The sequence below is a fragment of the Humulus lupulus genome, chromosome 7 (genome assembly GCF_963169125.1).
Source record: "Humulus lupulus chromosome 7, drHumLupu1.1, whole genome shotgun sequence".
Lineage (NCBI taxonomy): Eukaryota > Viridiplantae > Streptophyta > Magnoliopsida > Rosales > Cannabaceae > Humulus > Humulus lupulus.
Window position 1 is genome coordinate 70,906,169 of NC_084799.1, and position 20,002 is coordinate 70,926,170.

Here is a 20,002-nt window from a genome sequence, read left to right on the forward strand (position 1 = left end):
CTCTTTGCACAAATAGGAATCCCCCATGTATCTAAATGGTAAATGACTTCTAGTAAAACCAGAAGAATCAATTACTCTTTGCACCTCCAAATCATCCATATTACTATAGTACAATGCTAACTTTGCTTCGCTCGGTTGCAAACCAGATGTTTGAGAGAACAATTTAAGGCCACAGACCATGAAGTATATTGACTTAAAGTCCCAATGACAGAAAAGAAAAACATTATCTGCAAAACAGAGATGATTTAGCTTGAGAAGTCCACATCTGTCATTAAACTTGAATCCCTCTTTCTTATCAATTTTCACCATAATTCGGGTTAAATATTCCATCTCCAACACAAATAGTAAAGGAGACATTGGATCCCCCTACCTTAGACCTCTTTTAGCTTCAAAGAAACCATATAAAGACCCATTAAACATGAGACTAAATCTTGGGGTTCTCACACATATCATAATCAACTTTATAAAATCTTCAGGAAATTTGAATGCATATAACATTTCCTCAATAAAATCTCACTCAATTGTATGGTATGCTTTCCTCAAATCCAATTTGATCATGCACTTCAGTTTTGAATTATTCCTTCCATAATGTCTAATCAAGTCCCGGTACACCATTATGTTATATGCAATATACCTCCCTTGAACAAATCCACTTTGGTTCTGAGCTATAATGTCTGGAAGAACCTTTCTCAACCTAGAGCAAACTAGCTTAGTTGCAACTTTGTAGACAACATTATAACAAGCTATAGGACGAAAATCCATAACAGAGTCTGGACATTTACCTTTGGGAATCAAGGTCAGAGTTGTTGAATTAATCTCCTTGAGCAATTTTCGTGTGTGCAGAAACGATCTCACAACTTCGCAGACTTCATTACCAACCACCTCCCAGTTGTCTTAAAAAAAGAAACTGCTAAACCCGTCAGGACCCGGAGATTTATTTCCATGAATCTCAAAAATGGCTGCCTTAACCTCTTCACTGGAGTACTCTATTGTTAATAATCTGGTATGAACTTCAGTTACAATCGGCCCTTGATTAATCACCTGAGGCAATACTGTTTTCCTTCCCTCCAATTTGCTCCCCAATAGCCTATAATAAAAGTTCAAAAAAGCTGTAGTCACTTTGTCTGGTTTGTCAACCCAAACACCAACTATGTATTTAATCGAATAAATCCTATTCGCAGCCCTCCTAGTCCGAATACTAGTATGGAATAAAGTGGATTATCATCTCCAACATTCAACCAATGCAATTTTGCTTTCTGTTGAAGAAAAGAGATATAATTTTTAGGTGTTTCAGTGTACCTTACTCTGGCTTCCTTTTCCTTTGTGATGAGGAAAATATCAAGAGGCTTCAGTTGTAATTCAGCTTGGAAATCTACCAGATCTTGATATCGCATAGAGTTTGCAGCTTGAATATCCCTAATCTCAAACTTGTTTATCTCTCGGAGTATCTTCTTAACTCTTATTAACTTCTGGACAAGTTGATACATTGGTGCACCACCATCTTTGACCAACCAAATCGTTTTCAATCTCTCCTGGAAATCTGGAGCTTTTTGCCACATTCTAAAGTAACGAAATGGCTTTTTCCCTGCTGGAACAGTTGGGTAAACAGATAATACAGCAGGACAATGATCAAAATTTCCTTCTGACATGAACACAGCCTCGTCATTTGGAAACTTATCCAACCATTGTTGATTTGCCAATACCCTATCTATTTTAGAATAGATCCGAGTATCCAAATCTTGTTTGTTGTTCCAAGTGAGAAAAGATCCTGTAAACTTCATATCTTCTACCTGATAGCATTCCACACATTCCTTGAATGCACCTGAGAATTTTTCCTCTTATTTCCACTTATTCTTTCTTCAGCACTAAGTATATCATTGAAGTCCCCTAAATTGAACCATGGATCACTCACCTTGGCTGCAATTTCTTTTAAATCAGTCCAAAGAGGAACTCTGCCATTTTCTTCATTCATTGCATAAACATAAGTAACCAAAAAGTTTTCCTTACCAGCCAATGAGGTAACTTCTAAATGCATTAATTGACTAGTGCATTTCAGAATATTAACTGCAAACATCCCCCGATTTCAACTTACCATAATTCTACCTCCTTTGTGCCATGCATTATTCATTGAGAAACACCAACCTGCAAACATATTTACATATACAGATCCCAGATTATGAGCCTGTATTTTAGTTTCAAGGAGACCAACTAAACCCACATTCATTGAAAAGAACAATCTCTTGACCTCTTCCTGTTTATGGCGATTATTGATCCCCCTGACGTTCTAACTTAGGATCCTATCCATTCTCCAGGGGAGGATCTCCCCCTCCATGTTTAGTAACATCTACTTGTCCAACAATTGAGCATTCTCCTATCTCCCCTAGGATCTGAAAATTATTTGACAATGTTGTTGCATTGGCCACCTCTGTTATCACCTTCCTGCCTTTTTCAACTGGCAAAAAACCTTCCTCATCTTTTCCTTGTGATTCCTCCAAAGGAGCTTTCCCTAAATCTTTCTTTTTAACCACCTACTCCTTTCTTACTTCTTCTTCCTTCCTGCAAACATCAGTTGTATGTCCCATTCCATAGCATTTCCCACATGTGATAGGAAGCCATTCATATTTCACTGTTAAATCGATTTCTTGGTGAATTTCATTGGTGAACGAAATCACTTCAGGAAATTCTTGATGTAATTGCACTTCCACCATCACCCGAGGGTAAGTCAGCCTCTCTTTATTCTTATTAATGTGCATTTTACTTGTACCTAGTATATATAAATAACTTTTTATGTTAAACCACAATTCTTGATTTTTTAAGAGAATGTCTAAATTTTGATTTGTGGTCACAATGTAATTTATTAATTGTTAAAGAGATCTGTTTCTCTTTTTTAAAATAACAAAAACAAACAATAATTATTATATATGCAAATACACTAATTATAATAAAACGATAGAAACCTCTTTCCCAAAAAAAATGCCCCAGGGGCTTAAATATCAACCCTAACTAATAATTTTTCAATAATTATAATTAGCAAAATTGTAAAAATATGATGGTAACATAGCATCAGCAAATTTCTCAACATGGCATGCTAACTAATTAAATGAGGAGTGCTAATGATAACTTTCCATATTTTAACATTTTAGTCAATCTCTATTATTGAAAATACATGTCGTTTTTTTAAAAAAAAATTCTTGATGATGTTAATTATAGTTACAAAATTCTTCTAATAAATTTAAAAAAAATTACAAATAGTTTATGAAAATAAATTTACATTTTTTCGAATATGTGTGGTAAACTAGAATAACAGTAAATATCACAAACCCAAAAATTTAGAAAATAAATATAGTAACTACAATCTAGCATGTGTTTTTGAATACGAAGGTGCACTAACATATTAAAATATGAGATTCAGGCTCATTTTAAAGAGTAGATTTTCTACATTGACAGGAATAGGTTGACAGCTGTATAGAGTTTTCTATTATTACTTGTACGCGAATATAGTCACGTCACTACTTGAGATCACTGGCCTGGTCCCGCAGACCAAAGTATCAATTATTATACTGAGCCTTAGTCAAATTTCAGTGGTGGAAAAAAAATTAATGTGTTTCACCTTAGAGTCAAATGACCAAAATTAATTAGTGTAATCGACCCCTACCAAAATTAGGCTCACACTGACTTAGACCTGACCTCTATAAAAACCAGCCCCTCCACCATATCATTTCTCATAATGTTTTTCAAGCTATATAGCTTAATATAAGTACTGTACTTATACATAGTATATATATAAATATTTATTTATATACAGTTAAATATCAATCATGTCACTAATTCCGAAGATTATGGGCCAGTTTGAGTACTCAAAGATGTTTGTGTCTCTGGCTTTGCTCGGAATCATCAGCCTTTTGGTTCGTTTGTACAAGGCACTAGTGGCTAATCCACGGAGGCTTCGTTCCTTGATGGCCAAGCAAGGCCTCACCGGACCACCGCCGTCTTTTTTTCTCGGAAATATTATGGAGATAAAGAACTCTAAGTCGGCGTCTCACCCCGCTGCCGTTTCTGCCGGAGAGTCTCCGGTGGAACACAACTGTGCTAATCTTCTCTTTCCTTTCTTTGAGAAGTGGAGAAAGCAATACGGTAATTTTGTACTATAAAAAATTAAAAAGTGTGAGAAAATAAGTTTTAACATTAAGAGTTTATTATGGGTTTATTTAGAAATGTTGAGTTTATTATATATGTATCAAATATTAAGTTCAAGAGTATATATATGTGCATAGGTCAAGTATTTATGTTTTCGCTTGGGAACACACAAATACTATACGTGAACGAACCAGATGTGGTGAGGGAGATTACGACATGCACATCCTTGGACTTGGGGAAGCCATTGTATCAAGCCAAGGAGCGTGGTGCTCTGCTTGGCCAGGGCATTCTGACTTCAAACGGCGCTGTCTGGGCCCATCAGAGAAAAGTCCTAGCTCCTGAACTTTACATGGACAAAGTCAAAGTAAGAATAATAATCTTAATTACATTATTATTATTCACATAATTGTTAATTAATAAAATAAAGAAATATATGTATATTTATCGATTACATGTATAATTAATAACGACAGGGAATGGTGAATTTAATTACGGAATCTGCCACCACTCTTTTGAACACGTGGAATAGTATAGTCGAAGCAGAAGGTGGAAGTGCGGACGTAAAGATTGATTCCTACATGAGAAGCTTCTCTGGAGATGTTATATCAAGAGCCTGCTTTGGAAGCAATTATGTTAAAGGTGAAGAGATTTTTCACAAGCTTCGATCCCTCCAGGAGGACATGTCCAAGAAAATCTTCTTGACTGGTGTTCCTGGCATGAGGTACATATAATATATATATTTATATATTATATATAATTTGTTTATATATCCAGCAATTTACCTTTCTAAAAATTTTATGGAAACAATTTTATATTTATTTCAAATATCTCAAAATTATTATAATTTTAATTTTATAAATTATGTTTGGAAAATAAGATTGGATTAATTTTTTTTTGGATATGACCAAAATAAAAGATATAAGTGAGAAAAATATATAAATAAATGAGTTAGATCATTTAGCAATATAAAATTATATAAAAGAAATCGGATAGAGATATATGATTTTTTTTCATAGTATGAATTGATTTGATAAATTTATTATAAATTTTTTCAATGAAACCAACACTATATTTGGTAAGAGGAAATTTTGGAAAGATGGAGAAGGGTGGGTGAAGAGTAAAAATTATTTGTTTAGCAAGAAAAAAAGTGATAAGGAATGGAGAGACACAGGTCCTATAACCTTCTATGTTTAAAGCTTTTATTTGATGACTTTAAAGCTTCTATGTTTGACTTTATAATAACACTGATTCACTTTTTCTTTTAAAAATATGTAGAAAAGTTAAGCTTTTATTATAATGGCAAATAATTACATATAACTGACTAATGTCCATTCTTCGAGTGCTTTTCAACCTAAGTTAGCTATTGAAATTAAATATATATATATATATATATATATAATGATTGAATTAATATATATATAATATTAATGTGTACACTAGATATCTACCAACAAAGAGTAACAGAGAAGCGTGGGCCTTAGAGGCAGAGGTGGCAAGTCTAATACTCGAAGTAGTGAAGGAGAGAAAGAAGGTTGGGTACGAGAAAGACTTGCTTCAAATGGTTATGGAAGGAGCAGAAAATGGTAAGCTTAGTCAAGAGGCCACAGACCGTTTCATAGTCGATAATTGTAAGAACATTTACTTGGCTGGCTACGAAACCACTGCTGTTTCTGCCACGTGGTGTCTCATGCTTTTGGCTGCCAATCAAGATTGGCAACATCGTGTTCGAGAGGAGCTTCTTCATGTCTGCCAAGGTCGTACTCCCAATTACGACATGCTTCGCAAGCTCAAACAGGTATATATTTCTTAATGAAAATAGAGTAATTAAATTATTTTATAATGTTTTACAAAATAATTTTATGACGAGGTGTCGAGGATAGGCTGTTGAAATTTTTTGACAAAATATTAAGAGATATATACTGGAGTACTGAAAGTCATTTTGTAAAATAATTATTAGGACAATAATATATTATACGAAATAATATACTTTTTAAAAAAATTATCAAATCAATAATGTTAAGGTGGGTGAGATTGGTTTACATCGTATTATTGAACTTATTAAAGGCATGTAAAATGCACTTCTCTAGCAATACTCTACTATTATCATATGTCATGGATCCGACGTGTCTAAACAACTAATTGATATATAAATAAAAATGCTAATTATCTATGTTGTTTACGTATTTAAGTCATTCATCTTTTTCTTTATTGGCAAAAGTCTCTAATGTTATATAATTTATGCACATTTTAAACCGTTATCCGTCTCTTAAAATAAGAACTAAAAATAAATTTTAGAGAGTATTGCTGCTAAAAAAGAAAATATGAGGAGTTAAATACTTCAATTTTGAAAGAACAAGGATTTTAGCCACCAATTTTCATATAATTATTTTTTTCAATAACATCAAATACTTTATGATTAACATATAAAAAAATTATTTCTTAGATTTTTTTAAGGAAATTATTGACTATCCTATCTAAGTTGTGGTTCTACCACTGTATAATCTCATTTTAATTTTTTTATTTTGAGTAATAACGCCATATTAATTTTTTTAATTATAAAATTAAGACAAATTATTTTTTTACATTAAGTTATATATCAATTTCTTTATTTTTTTTTCTTCTATATATCATTTAAATAATATATCTTTAAACAATTTTATTTATTAATATAATAAAAAAGAGTAAATAAAAAACAAATACTAATAAATTTGGATAGAGAAAGAGGAAAATTGAATAATTAAAAAAAATTATGTAGATAAAGAAATTATAAATCCCTCTCTATATTTATATATATTTTTAGAGCTCCTTTAATTTTTTTTAATTATTCAATTTTCTTTCTTTCTCTCTCCAAATTTATTAGTTTTATTTTTTATTTATTCTTTTCTATTATATTAATTAATAAAAAATTTTAAAGATATAATACTTAAATAATGTAAATAAAAAAAATATACGACGTAATGTAAAAAAAGTTATTTTGTCTTGATTTTGTAATTAAAAAAAATTATATGGAATTATACCGTGATAAAACCACGACTTGTTTAAAGTAGTCAATAGCCTCTTAAAAAATCTAAGAAATAATTTTTTTTATATGTTAATTATAGAATATATTGATCTTCTTGAAAAAAAATTTATAGGGAAAACTGGCAACTAATGTCCTATTTTTTTTCAAAATTGAAGTATTAAGTCCTTAATCTTTTCTTTTTTGTAGTAATAGTCCCTAACAGTCATATTTAGTCCCAATTTTAACGGACAAATAACGATATGAGAAAAATGCACACTAATTTTGTAACATTATATACTTTTGTTGTAAAAAAAAAAGACTTAAAAGCTACCCTTGTAAAAAAAAAGTAGAGACTCTAACAATAATTACCCAAATAAAAAATCAGTATTTTCACGTGCTATATTTTTTCTAAAAAATAATTTACCAATCTATTAGTAGGAGTACACTCAATATATGCTATATATAATATATATGTAAAATGATATGTATTTTAACACCATTAATTAATTAATATAATTTTATATATATATATTTGAAGTAATTTATATATATATATTTGTTGCAATATATATTGTTCCTTAGTTTATATATTATTTTTGCTAATATACATTAATTTAATTTTTTTTATTTATACATAATTAATTGTTTAGTGTACGTAACAAAATGCTGTGCAGCTAACAATGGTGATTAACGAAGCACTGAGGCTTTATCCACCAGTGACGGTGGTGTCAAGAGAGGCCTTCAAGGACATGAAGTTCGGAGATATCAACGTACCCAAGGGCATGAACGTGTGGACCATGGTGGTCACCCTACACACCGACCCGGACATATGGGGGCCCGATTCCTACAAGTTCAACCCGGATAGATTCGCCAACGGTATAACCGGCGCGTGCAAGCTACCTCATCTCTACATGCCCTTTGGGGTGGGGCCCCGGGTGTGCCTAGGCCAGAACTTGGCCATGGTTGAACTCAAGTTGCTTCTGGCTTTACTCCTCTCCAACTTCTCCTTCGCCCTCTCCCCCACGTATCGCTACGCGCCGGCTCTAAGATTGGTAGTAGAGCCGGAGCATGGAGCCGATCTCATAATCACCAAGTTGTAGAAACATATACAGTCGTAAGGATACGATCCTGGTTACTAATCAATGCTCAAATATCTTACTATCAATAAGATGTACAATTTTAAATAGTTATGATTGTACCCTACTTATAGGTATACCCACAGTCCCCCCTATATATATGGTTTGTTATATATTTATTCATACATCATTGTTGATTATGGTTTGTTACATGTGCACCATTCGTATGGTAATCAATAAAATTTTGAATATGACATTATCTTCTTTTATTGTTTGCTGAGAGATATCAAAATGGATGATTAATAATATACACACCTAAATTATACACTTTTACATTAATTGTATGATTTGCGAATATATGTGTAATTTGAGTGCAACCATTACTAATACTATAATATATTTGTATAATGTATAAATAGAAGTTATTAGTTGCATACACTTGTCACCAAAAAAGACATTTGTTCATAATCCCATTCCCTTCTGATTTTATCAACTTTGATGGTAGAACTTGACCCACCACATCATCAAAATGATCTTTTTCTTGTTTCTTCTTTAAAAAGAAAAAATCGGTGATTAAAAAAAATAATAATGATGGATCCGGCTATGGACATGGATATTGCTGATTGTGATTTTTTGAGCGACATAGGTGATAGTGATGGTAATGATAGCCACGATGAATTCTCATCTGACCCTGAGATTGATAAATATTATGTTCATTGTATCACTTGCCGGAATCGCTTATTTGGCCGCCAGAGGCCTCTTCATTTGGTCATCGGCGGTGGATTAGGTACTTCCAAACTACATTTACATATATATATATATATATATATATACATATACAAATACACACATTACCTTTCATTTTATTATTAACAAGGAAAAAAAACCCAAGTTTTCATATTCACTCTACATATGACATAATAAACTTTCTAGAAATCTTTTTTATATTCAGGCCAATAAATTGTGTTGATAGTGCGACAATCGAATTGGCCTTCCCTAATTTTTTTTTCAGGGAAATTTCTTATTTTTTGTGTGTATGTTCAGCCGCTGATGTCATACTATGGAGGAACAAAGAAACATCAGCATGTGTACTTGCTGGTGCAACAGTTGTATGGCTTCTAATAGAGTGGATTGGTTACCAATTCCTTACAATTCTTTGCAATGCTCTCTTACTCACATTCACCTCACTTTTCCTCTGGTCCAATCTTGCCTCCTATACCAATTTTGTGTGAGTTTTTTTCCTATAGAAAATATGATTTTGTTTAATGTTTGATATGTATGAACTATATTCATGGTTGTAGGCTTTGAAGAGTTAGTATATATATATATATATATATATATATTGTTATTGGCGATTGCATGGTCATATATATGTATGACAGAATACATACATTGTTGTTATGAGTGCTCTTTAATACACTTGATATTATTTTGGCTCTTTTAGTGAGGCTTTTAGTTTGTGCTGTATAGGTCACCCCCAGAATTGCCAAATATCACATTACCTGAAGGCTCACTGGTGAGACCTGCTCTTTTGCTGAGATGGGAGTATCTTCGAGCTCTGAGAACCTTTGGAGAAGTAATATTTGGGGCAGATTTGAAAAGATTTTTTAAGGTATAAGCTTTGTTTAGTTATAATGTATAAAACGTATGAAATTTTCCATAGAATGACTACAACATGAGATACTAATACTATACTAATAAATATGTTAGATGGTTGGAACTCTGTGGATTCTCTCAGTTTCTGGTAGCCGGTTCAACCTTTTAACTCTCTTTTATTTGGGTCAGTTCCAGCTTCTCGTATGTGTAGCTCCTTTCTTTATTTCCTCGAGTCTTTTGAGCCTGAATAAAAAATACTAATTGATGTTGCTTCTGTACATTGTTATTGTATCAAAAAACGACAATGTTATTTAGCACTAATGAGATATCATCTCTTGTTGTCTGGTGCAGTGACTGTGATATTGTTGACTGTGCCAATGCTTTATGAGAACTTTGAAGACAATGTGGACAGCTTTGCCGAGAAGGCATTCCTTGAGATAAGAAAGAAGTACGCGCAGTTGGATCAAAGGGTTTTCCAAAAACTTAAAAAATGGCATTAAGAACCAATAAATTTTTTTATTAGTATCTCAGTATTTTTTTGTTGTTTGCTCATTTACTTGTTTAAGTAAGTTTTGTCATTATTTTCTGGTGGAGGTTATTGTGAAGATACAGACCATATCAATGAGTTTATTTTTTGGCTATACCAGGAACGAGTTTATAGTTTCTGCCATGATAAATAAATATGTAAAATGTGTTAAAGATTCTTACAACCCTTGTGAGATTTTCGTCAATTCATAGTTTCTCTAAAAGAAATAGGCACCTTTACTTGCTGGCTCGTAGATTTTTTAAGCATGTTTCGAAGATTGAAAACCCATGGTTTCTCCCCCAATGTTATTCCTTAATGTTGACATTAATCATCTTCGATTAGCCAGTTTATGAAAGTTTAATAAGCTAAAATGTCTTTTGGTGAACATATAAATTGGCAGTGTATTAAAGAATTGAGTGTACAACTACAGCCAAAATCTAAACATAATCAAACTCAGCTTCATATTTTAGGCAGGTTCTAAAAAATGGAAGGCATGCTTTTAGCTAGTCATACACATTCGAGACATGACATGAGCTTTATAATTTTCAAAATAATGTACTATAATAGCAATGAGGCCTCAACGTGATTCGACTTCAAAAGTTTATTACGCCAAATACAAACACTAAAATTTCTCATCCACTAAACCTTGACCAAGTAATTCACTAAATGCCTCTACTAACTACAAAAGTCTAAAGCACTAACTTAAATGGCTAGTTGGTAATAATAATACACCATGAAAATCCATAATGATAATTATGCAATCAAATACATGACAATTCAGACGAAGGGTGATATTATTATCTATACTTTGGCCTCCTCTTTGGATTTAGTAGGGGGCAAGAAGCTCTCCCACCAACCATATTCATACTTTTGATATGGAGCCACCCACTTCTCAGGTTTGTCAAACTTAATATCAGTAGGATTAGAAGCTAATGCTTCTTCAGGACTCTGAGCTTCATAACTCTCAGCTAATACTCTGTCCAATCTCAATTTCATGAACCTGCAATCAATGCCCACCAAAATTATCACTGCCATGAATATGATACTACGAACATTTGCATATAAGAATGTGCTAGAAAAAACTCAAAATTATACACTCAAAACTTATTCTCACTCATGTCATGATCATGGTGTGTTAATGGCTAAACATCATGCCATAAACATGTGTATCTGAACATAACCTAATTGTATAATCCAGTTCAAGGAAATACTAAATTCTCAATTTTACTAGAGCTTCTCAAAAACTGTGTTACCATTCACTTATCTCCACTCCTATTATGATTATGAATCAGGCTAAAATTGATAACAATAAAAAAAATAGTATAATTTAGTAAGAGAATAGCGGGTTACGTGATCCAGGGGCCATTGGTGGAAACCAGAGCCACAGCAGGTCTCTTCAATCTTTTAGTAATGTTTGGGAAGTTATCCAAGAACTTCGGCTCGATCACAAGCCAGAAATCCTGCTCCATGTTCCGCTCTTCAAACAGACGAAGCCTCTCAAACATAAGCTCCTTGAAATGCTCTTCCTCATCCAGCATGAATTTCGCATTCGCAACCACAAAATAATACTTCTTTGCTTCTACCTGCCAAAACCCATCTCGCAAAATGTAAGAATTACTCGGAAAAAATAAACAAAAGTTTTTTTTAAAAAAAATAATAATAATCATCTGAGACCATCTCGGGGGGTTCGGAGGAGCTGATTTGGTCGGAGTCGACAGCAGCGACGGCGGTCTTGACGGAGGAGGGTTTGGCGGCGAGTGTTAATGACGAAGGAAAGGTCTTGGAATTGAAGGAGAAGAAAGAGTTGCAATTGCGATTAGCGGACATGGGAAGCGACATTATCGATTTGCCTCTTTGGGTTTGGTGGAGAAGCTTTGGGTTCTGAAATTGGCTAGCCATCGAGGCTGTGGCTGCCGAGCACCCTTGACCGAGAGTCGCCACACCGCTCATTCTTTTATCTCAATTGCACTGAATATCTCTTCCTCAGTAAAGTTTCGATCCCTGCTGTGCTGGGTCTCTCTCTGTTCAGAGAGCTAGCCGATATATGAAAAGATAACACACCTTATCTACTTTATTATCTTTCTATATTTTATCTAAAATTGTACAATATTAATATAACCATTTCTTTTTGTACTTTAAAGCTTCAGAAGACAATTTTTTTTATACATATTAGATCGTTAAATACATAATATAAGTAATTTTATTTTATTTTATTATTAACCTTATATTTGGCAAGTAGTTTATATTTCATTTTATTTTGTTGGGATGTTTTAGATATATATTAGTAAGAGCATAGTGAAAAGCTGACACTAGAGACAATTTCATTATTACCATTTTTATGTTTACTTCAACGAAGAAATTGATTTTAGTTAAAGGAAAGAAAAAGCTACCAACTGTTAATCTACCAAATTACCCCAAGACCCAAAAACAAAAATTACTCCAAGACCCAAAAACAAAAATTAAGGGGGGAAGTAAGATTTGTTTGTCTGCCATCTATCAAGCTGAGCCAGGACCAGTATAGAGCTCTAGATTTGTCCTCTATTTTTTTTTTTTTCATTTGTGGAAATAAAATATATTTACACCTCATGGCTTGGGATAGTAAATGAGGTTGCAACACAATGATGGTTTTATAAACACTTTTCACTACATAAATAAGGTCTATTTAGAGCTGTAAATACGGGCCGGGCTTTTGAGCACGGCACGAAACCGGCACGAGCCCGGAAGGCACGAGCACGACACGGCACGAAAAAATATGGGTTTGGGCCAGGCACGACACGAAAAAATATGGGCTCGGGCCAGGCACGGACACGACACGGGCTTAGCACAGCACGACACGACAAGCCCGAAAGCACGACACGTAAGCACGAATATAAAAAGCCTGAAAGCACGGCACACAAAAAGCCCGAATTAAACTCAAATAAATAAAAAAAATATTATTATATCATCATTTTTTTATAGTATGTAATAATATCATACTATTTTATAAATTTTATTTATTAAACTTTTTCTTGGTAAAGTTTTTAATGAGCCAATGTTTATTTTATTTTTATTTTTAAATTTGGAATTTTTATTGTGTTAATTAAGTAAATATATATATATATATGTAAAAAGTAAAACATGAAAAAAAAAGTGGTAAAACAAGTACAAAAAAGAGAAGTTTACATAGAAAAAATATATATAGTTTCTAAATTTATAGGAAAAAAAATAATTATACAAAATATGAAAAATTTTGAAAAAAAAAAAGAGTTTACAATATGGTAATTCCGAATCGAACCGCAACGCCGCCTACTACTCCATCAACTCCCGCACCTTCACCAGCCACTCCGTCTCCTTCGGCTGCCACATCTGTGCCTCCTTCTACCACTCTGTCGCCGCCAGTAGCTACGTCGTCGACTCCCTCGCCACCAACGCCTACTACACCAGTTCCCTCGCCTCCCTCCACTACAACGCCACCTCCGGACTCATCGGCTTCTCCACCGCCACCATCGACGCCGTCCACAACTCCAGCGACTCCATCTACTCCGTCGAGGTCTCCTCCGCCCCCGTCTCGTACCAACACGCCGACAACACCTTCTAATCCGAACCGGAGCCCGCCCCCTCCTTCTAGGTCCTCGTCAACACCGGGACCCTCAAGTTCGCCATCGTTGTCGACCGGGGTTGTGGTTGGGATACTTATTTGCACCGGGACCCTCTTAGTTGTGCTGAGCATTCTATGCGTTTGTTGCACCAAGAAGAAGAGAAGGAGACGCGACCAAGAAGGTTACTACGTTCCTCCTCTGCCATCTCCTGGGCCGAAAGGTAATGTTTTTACTTTTTAAATTTACACAAGTTTTTATTATTATTATTATTATTTAATTTTTATCTTCATTGGATTTGTCAAAATTTTCAAAATACTGAGGCATGCAATCTGGTTTTATTCTTCATTCTTCTTCTTTTTCACATCTTTTTCACATCTGATTTTGTACTTCTGATTTTGTACTTCATATTTAATTTTTCTTGATTTTTTTCTTCTTCTAAATCTGTCTAAGTAAACAGGTACCATGACATCTAATTCATTTTATTTATATTTGATTTGTTTTAGACCTAGCTGTAACCAGTAACGATTTATTTAGATTATTTTGTTTAGATTTGATTTTGTTTTTACACCTGACTAAGTAACCAGGTACCATGACAATTGGTTCTTTTTTTCATACCTCGCTGTAACCAGTTACGATTATGATCAATTTAGATTTTTTGTAAGAAATTTTATTTTTTTTCAAGTCTGGCTAAGTAACTGGTTACTATCACAACTGTCTCTGTTTTTTTCATTTTTTTCAGACTTAGTTGTAACCAGTTACCTTCACCATCAATTTAGTTTATTTTTTTCATATATTTCATTTTCTTCCAAATCTCACTAAGAAACCGGTTACAATTCAGTTGATATTTTGATAATGGTCCATTACTTAAAAAAATAAAAATTATCTTTATAGTTGTAACCAGTTACTACAACACCTCTTAAATAATAAAACTGATTTTTATAGTTGTAACCGGTTACCACACATCATTAAAAAAAATTGGACAGTAGCATATGATTATTATCACAAAAAAAAATCCAAATTGTTTTGATAGTGGTAACCAGTTACTGTGGATAAAATGTTGATTAAAGAAGATAAAAAATAGAAGAAAAGAAGAAGAAATGAGAATAAAAAGTAACTGGTTACACCTAGGTCTAAAAAAATCAAATATGAATAAAATGAATCAGGCATCATGGTACCTGGTTACTTAAACAGATTTGGAAAAAAAAATCCAAAAAAATCAAATATGAAGTTCAAAATCAAAATATGAAGTTCAATACGAAGGCCGATTCATTTGGCTTTCTTACATACCAAGAGAGTGGTTTTCCGATGAGCAGCTAAATGATTGCAGTGTCATAGAGGCTTCCTTTGTGAGTGACAATACAAGAAGATTGCATGTGTTAGATTGTGAGTGACAGTACAAGAAAATTACATGTGGCTGGATGAGGTCAAGTTATTTTGTATCTGATCTTTTTGTAAGGATATGCCTTGTATTTTCTTTTATTACATTACAAGACAATTTATTAAGTGTTTAACTGTAATTACATACATTCTGTATCTTTCGATGGTTCTTGAACAAAAACTGTAGAGAAGCTTTAGACTTTGTCTAGTTGGAAATAAATAAAGGTTTATATGATTGAGATAGTGCTTTAATTTCATTTTTATTATACTAATACATTTATTTTTATGCTTTATCACATCTGATTGATAAAAAAAAAAAATTATCAAATAAAAATTATAAAAATTAACACAAATAGATAAAAATTATAAAAAATAATCTCAAAATAATAAAAAAATATGTACTAAAAAAGTATAAAAGATAAAATATGTATACAAATAAAGTTTTACAAATATATGGGAAAAAAACTCCCATAAAAATGTAAACAAAAAAAATATACCATAAAAAACTTTAGAAAAAAAAGCTACCATATTTTTCAAAATTTATAAAAAAATCCCATATTAGGTGTAATTTCCTCTAAAAAAAAAAGTGAGCTCCAATTAGGCCCAGATTTTGGCTGACTTGAGGCCCATTTTTAGGGCACGAAAAAAGCCCATTTTAAAAAATGGGCTGGCCCACTTTAGAAATATGGGCTGGCACAATCTGGGCCCGGTCCGGCCCGGCACGAGGCCCGTGTGGGCCGTGCTGGGCCTATATATTTTTATGCAGGGCCGGCCCGGCCCGGCCCACTTTCTTACACGGGCTGGCCCGGCCCGAATTTACCGAAGGCACGAAAAATGTGGGCCGGGCCGGGCCGGGCGGCCCACATTTACAGCTTGCACCAAGTCCTTGAACTTTTGTAACAGTAGAGAATACTTAAGCCTGCAAAATCTGAGAACTATTTCAAGGAAAAAGTAAAATACAAAGATTTTTTGTCTCAGTTGAATACAGAACTACATTTCCCAGCTCACAATTGCAATTAGGAAACCGAATTAACATATAGTTTGCAAGAAGATATGTGATCAGAAGAAGCTAGACAAGCTCAATGTAGGCCATAGGAGCATTATCTCCTCGCCTCGGCAGAGTTCTGATAATCCTTGTGTAACCTCCATTCCTCTCTCCATACCTATCCTGAACCTCTGCAAACAGGGCATGGACTATCTGTTTCTCATAGATGAAGCCAAGAGCTTGTCTCCTCTTGTGAAGAGAACCATCTTTTGCTAGAGTGATCATCTTATCAACATACTTCCTCATCGCACTTGCCCTTGCTCTAGTAGTTTTGATTCGACCATACTTAAGAAGCTGAGTTGTAAGACCTCGCAGCAGTGCTTTGCGTTGGTCAGCAGGCCTGCTGAGCCTGGGGATTCGCTTGCCATGTCTCATGGCAGAAATCCGCCCTCCATTGTCGATAATGGCAAATCCATGCTCAAAGCTGTTCATTTCTGCAGCAAGAAGGTTTAAAGGGATGCAAAAATTCAATGCTATTTTGCTACCAGGAAGACAGACTCAATTCAGGATTAATAATGCATATACTAGAAAGAATAATGTTACCAATGAAAAATTGAAAAGCTGGGGGAACTTCATAAAATTGCTTAGTTAACACTTGTCATGTGTAACAATAGGCCTAAAAGTGAGTAATTAAACAACATGATTATAAAAACAACAGAGCATTGAATATTCTGCTGGAAATCAAATATAGCTAAGGCTGCCACTTTGGAAGCACCAAGGAAAAAGGTTATATCTTGCCAAAACAAACTCTAAGATTATCCCCAAAATGTGTAACTATATATCTTATAGAACTGAAAATTTCGTCGGAAACACCTTGAATTACTGCAAATTACTGTTTTTTTTACTGTTGTTAAGACGTTGAATGTGAAGCATTTTGAAAATCTTTGTGATACAACTTTTAGTAGCTTGTTAATTCAAGTTCACTAAAATTCTGACTGATGGTTTAGGTAAAGGGCAAAGATAGAAGGTTAAAGTGCCTAAAAGGAAAGACCCAAAAAGAAATCAAACACCTTCAATATCTCCATTACCATGAATAAATTTTCTCCATCCAAAATCATATTAAAGAAGAAGAAAAAAAGACTTCCAATTCTCAAAGACTCGTCTCAAATAGGCTCATTAAGATGCCATACACCCAAAACATCTTTTACACTTTACAGTCGATTGTAGTACATTTCTTATAGAATTGTCAGTCACAAGAATAGTATTAGCAGTCATCACAAATTACCACCAAAACAACAAACATAAAAATTAATTGATAAATACGATTAGAGAGCTAAGATGCTCATTTCATATTACAGAACCCGATAAACAAAATCAACAGAAAGCAATGGACTTAAAATCCAAAAACATAAGCAACAACTGAAGAAGGAAAAAAGTCCCAGCTTTTAAGACAACTAGGCGTAAAGAAGGTACCTGAAGAAGCAATGAAGAAGAGGTCGGTATGTAGAGGGGCGAGACCAGAGAAAGAGCGAAGAACCACCTTGGGTTTGGGGCGAGACGACGGCCTAAACCCAGATGGAGAAAAAGACGGGAAAGCTGCAGAAGCCATCGGAAGGCGAAGCGAAGAAGACGAAGGAGAGGGAGAAATGGAAGGCAAGGATGACTTCAGAGACGCCATGCTCCATATTCCGCCATTACTGCTAGTGGGAGCAATTGCATTTGCGCAAAACCCCATTTGAACTCTACTATTACGATTATGGCCGCAGCCGCGAAACCCCACCAACAATTTTTTCCGAGTTACGGTGGATGAAGCTCTTTGCTTCTTATTCTGTGTATATGGATAAAGGAGAGAGATAAAGAGAAGCTTACTTCACTTATCAGAATATTGTCTTGCAATTGATAATGTTTCGCCATGGACCCTCGGGATTGAATCTCTGAAAATTTGAGACCGTTTATCATTTCATCAACGGTATGATTTGAAGACAGAAAGGAGCTGTTGAGAGGAGAAAAGCCTTAAATTACGTTTACACCCCTGCCTGACTTGGTTTCTCGAAGCTCATTCGCCAATATGTTTTTAATTTACAATTACCCTATGTCGTTGTCTAGGAGCGTATCGTTTGTATGTATCATTGTCGTTTCATAAAATATGGTCGTTTTTAGCATTTTTTCTATATTCTTCTTGTTTACTTGGAGCTTTTTTCTTATGAGTTGTTCCTTGTTGTGTTTAGATTTTGTTATTGTTGATGTTCAAAAATTCGTCGGGTATTCTTGTAAATTGATTTATCTTCTTTAGTTACTTTGCTTCTGTTCTCCGATTGAGTTTTTGAATCTTCAAAGTGAACAAAGCGCCCAAGTCACCTGCAAGAAAATTCTCCAAAACTTAAGTCTGATGAATATTTATTCAAGTAAGAAAAAAATCAGATATCTTTTATGTACATAACATTAACTATTTATAGAGATTGAAGGTTGAGATCTGAAAAGAGTGGGAATTTGTGATTTGTAAAAATAAAATGAACTTTTTCGCCTTTATTTTTTTCCTCTTTAAAAAAGCGAAATATATTTAATTAAGAATAATGCTCTTCTTAGCTTCTGGCTTGCGAATTATTCACTATCCTCCGCCCCCGAAGCTTAGCTTCTAGACTTTAACAAATGAACTTACCAAAATGCATCATATTGCACATTATTACAAAGTTATTTGGGTCGGGCTGAACGTTTTGGGCTTGATACATGTATTTAATTAATTTTGGGTCAGGCTAGGTATTTTTGACACTCACAATTATCTTACGTAACTTTGAGATTTTTTCATAAATACACATTTTTATGTTGCTTTTATATTTTTATGACTCCTAATTTTCTTTTTCAATTTTACTAGCTCAAGTTTTAAAAAATACGATTTTAAAGTTTCATAATTACAAAAATATGGTATCAATTAGACATCAACCTCATAGCAATACAGTGTTGAAAAAACAACTTATTAAAATCAATTAGACAACAACCCCACAACAATACAATGTTGAAAAAATAATTACAAATCAATTAAACATCAACAAAAAATAAATTAAAAAAACAACCTCCAAAAACTTAGTCCTGAATACTAAAATGTATCAAAAATAAACTCAAAATATATTCAAAATAACAAAATATTTACCTAAAATTAAACTAAAAAAAACAACTTGAAAAACATTACTATTAGACATAAATATTATTTTTTTTAATCTATATAAACCCAAAGTATACCTAAAATAAACTAAAACTCAACCATAAAAAAATCACACAAAATAACATATACTTAATATAAACTAAGAGTATAACCCAAAATATACTATATACCTAAACTAACCTTAAAAATAGGACAAATAAACTATAAACTAACAGTATAACCCAAAATATACCAAAAGTATTATGGGCCCTTTCGCAAAATTTTTGTTTTTGAATTTTTTAAACACAAAAATAGAAATATTATTTTATTTTTGTTTCTTTATTTTTAAAAAAATAAAAATATGTTTGGTAACTATTTTTGTTTTTTGTTTTAAAAAAAAATTAATAAATGCGTTTGATAACTTTTATTTTTATTTTTTGTTTAACAATATAAGGTGTTGAATTGAGGAAGAGAAGAAAAAAAAAAGAAAAATTAAAAACTGTTTAAAAAAATTTTAAAAGTGAAAAAATTCTATTTTCAAAATTTAATAAATTTTAATAAAAATTTAAAAAATAATAATAAATAAA

The 20,002-nt window shown here is 33.2% G+C and overlaps 5 protein-coding genes across 5 annotated transcripts; 2 read left to right on the forward strand and 3 right to left on the reverse strand.

Moving 5' to 3' along the window:
• Positions 1–3,725: 3,725 nt before the first annotated feature.
• On the forward strand, positions 3,726–8,483 carry LOC133788267 (cytochrome P450 714C2-like). The gene is made up of 5 exons (XM_062225682.1): positions 3,726–4,134; positions 4,275–4,501; positions 4,611–4,858; positions 5,578–5,932; positions 7,813–8,483. Exons 1-5 carry the CDS (start codon positions 3,819–3,821, stop codon positions 8,236–8,238), a joined length of 1,572 nt encoding a protein of 523 aa, XP_062081666.1. The 5' UTR covers positions 3,726–3,818; the 3' UTR covers positions 8,239–8,483.
• A 260-nt stretch (positions 8,484–8,743) lies between these two features.
• LOC133788268 (reticulon-like protein B2) lies at positions 8,744–11,195 on the forward strand. The gene is made up of 5 exons (XM_062225683.1): positions 8,744–9,001; positions 9,259–9,442; positions 9,685–9,826; positions 9,925–9,994; positions 10,162–11,195. Exons 1-5 carry the CDS (start codon positions 8,803–8,805, stop codon positions 10,308–10,310), a joined length of 744 nt encoding a protein of 247 aa, XP_062081667.1. The 5' UTR covers positions 8,744–8,802; the 3' UTR covers positions 10,311–11,195.
• On the reverse strand, positions 10,853–12,413 carry LOC133788269 (uncharacterized). The gene is made up of 3 exons (XM_062225684.1): positions 12,011–12,413; positions 11,687–11,919; positions 10,853–11,336 (listed from the first exon to the last, which is right to left on the reverse strand). The coding sequence occupies exons 1-3, from the start codon at positions 12,284–12,286 to the stop codon at positions 11,138–11,140; spliced, it is 708 nt and encodes a 235-aa protein (XP_062081668.1). The 5' UTR covers positions 12,287–12,413; the 3' UTR covers positions 10,853–11,137.
• Positions 12,414–13,583: 1,170 nt separating this feature from the next.
• LOC133791829 (uncharacterized) lies at positions 13,584–14,045 on the reverse strand. Its single transcript, XM_062229740.1, has one exon. The coding sequence runs from the start codon at positions 14,043–14,045 to the stop codon at positions 13,584–13,586; it is 462 nt and encodes a 153-aa protein (XP_062085724.1).
• Positions 14,046–16,204: 2,159 nt separating this feature from the next.
• LOC133788270 (large ribosomal subunit protein bL17c) lies at positions 16,205–18,150 on the reverse strand. The gene is made up of 2 exons (XM_062225686.1): positions 17,750–18,150; positions 16,205–16,770 (listed from the first exon to the last, which is right to left on the reverse strand). Exons 1-2 carry the CDS (start codon positions 18,009–18,011, stop codon positions 16,361–16,363), a joined length of 672 nt encoding a protein of 223 aa, XP_062081670.1. The 5' UTR covers positions 18,012–18,150; the 3' UTR covers positions 16,205–16,360.
• Positions 18,151–20,002: the final 1,852 nt, after the last annotated feature.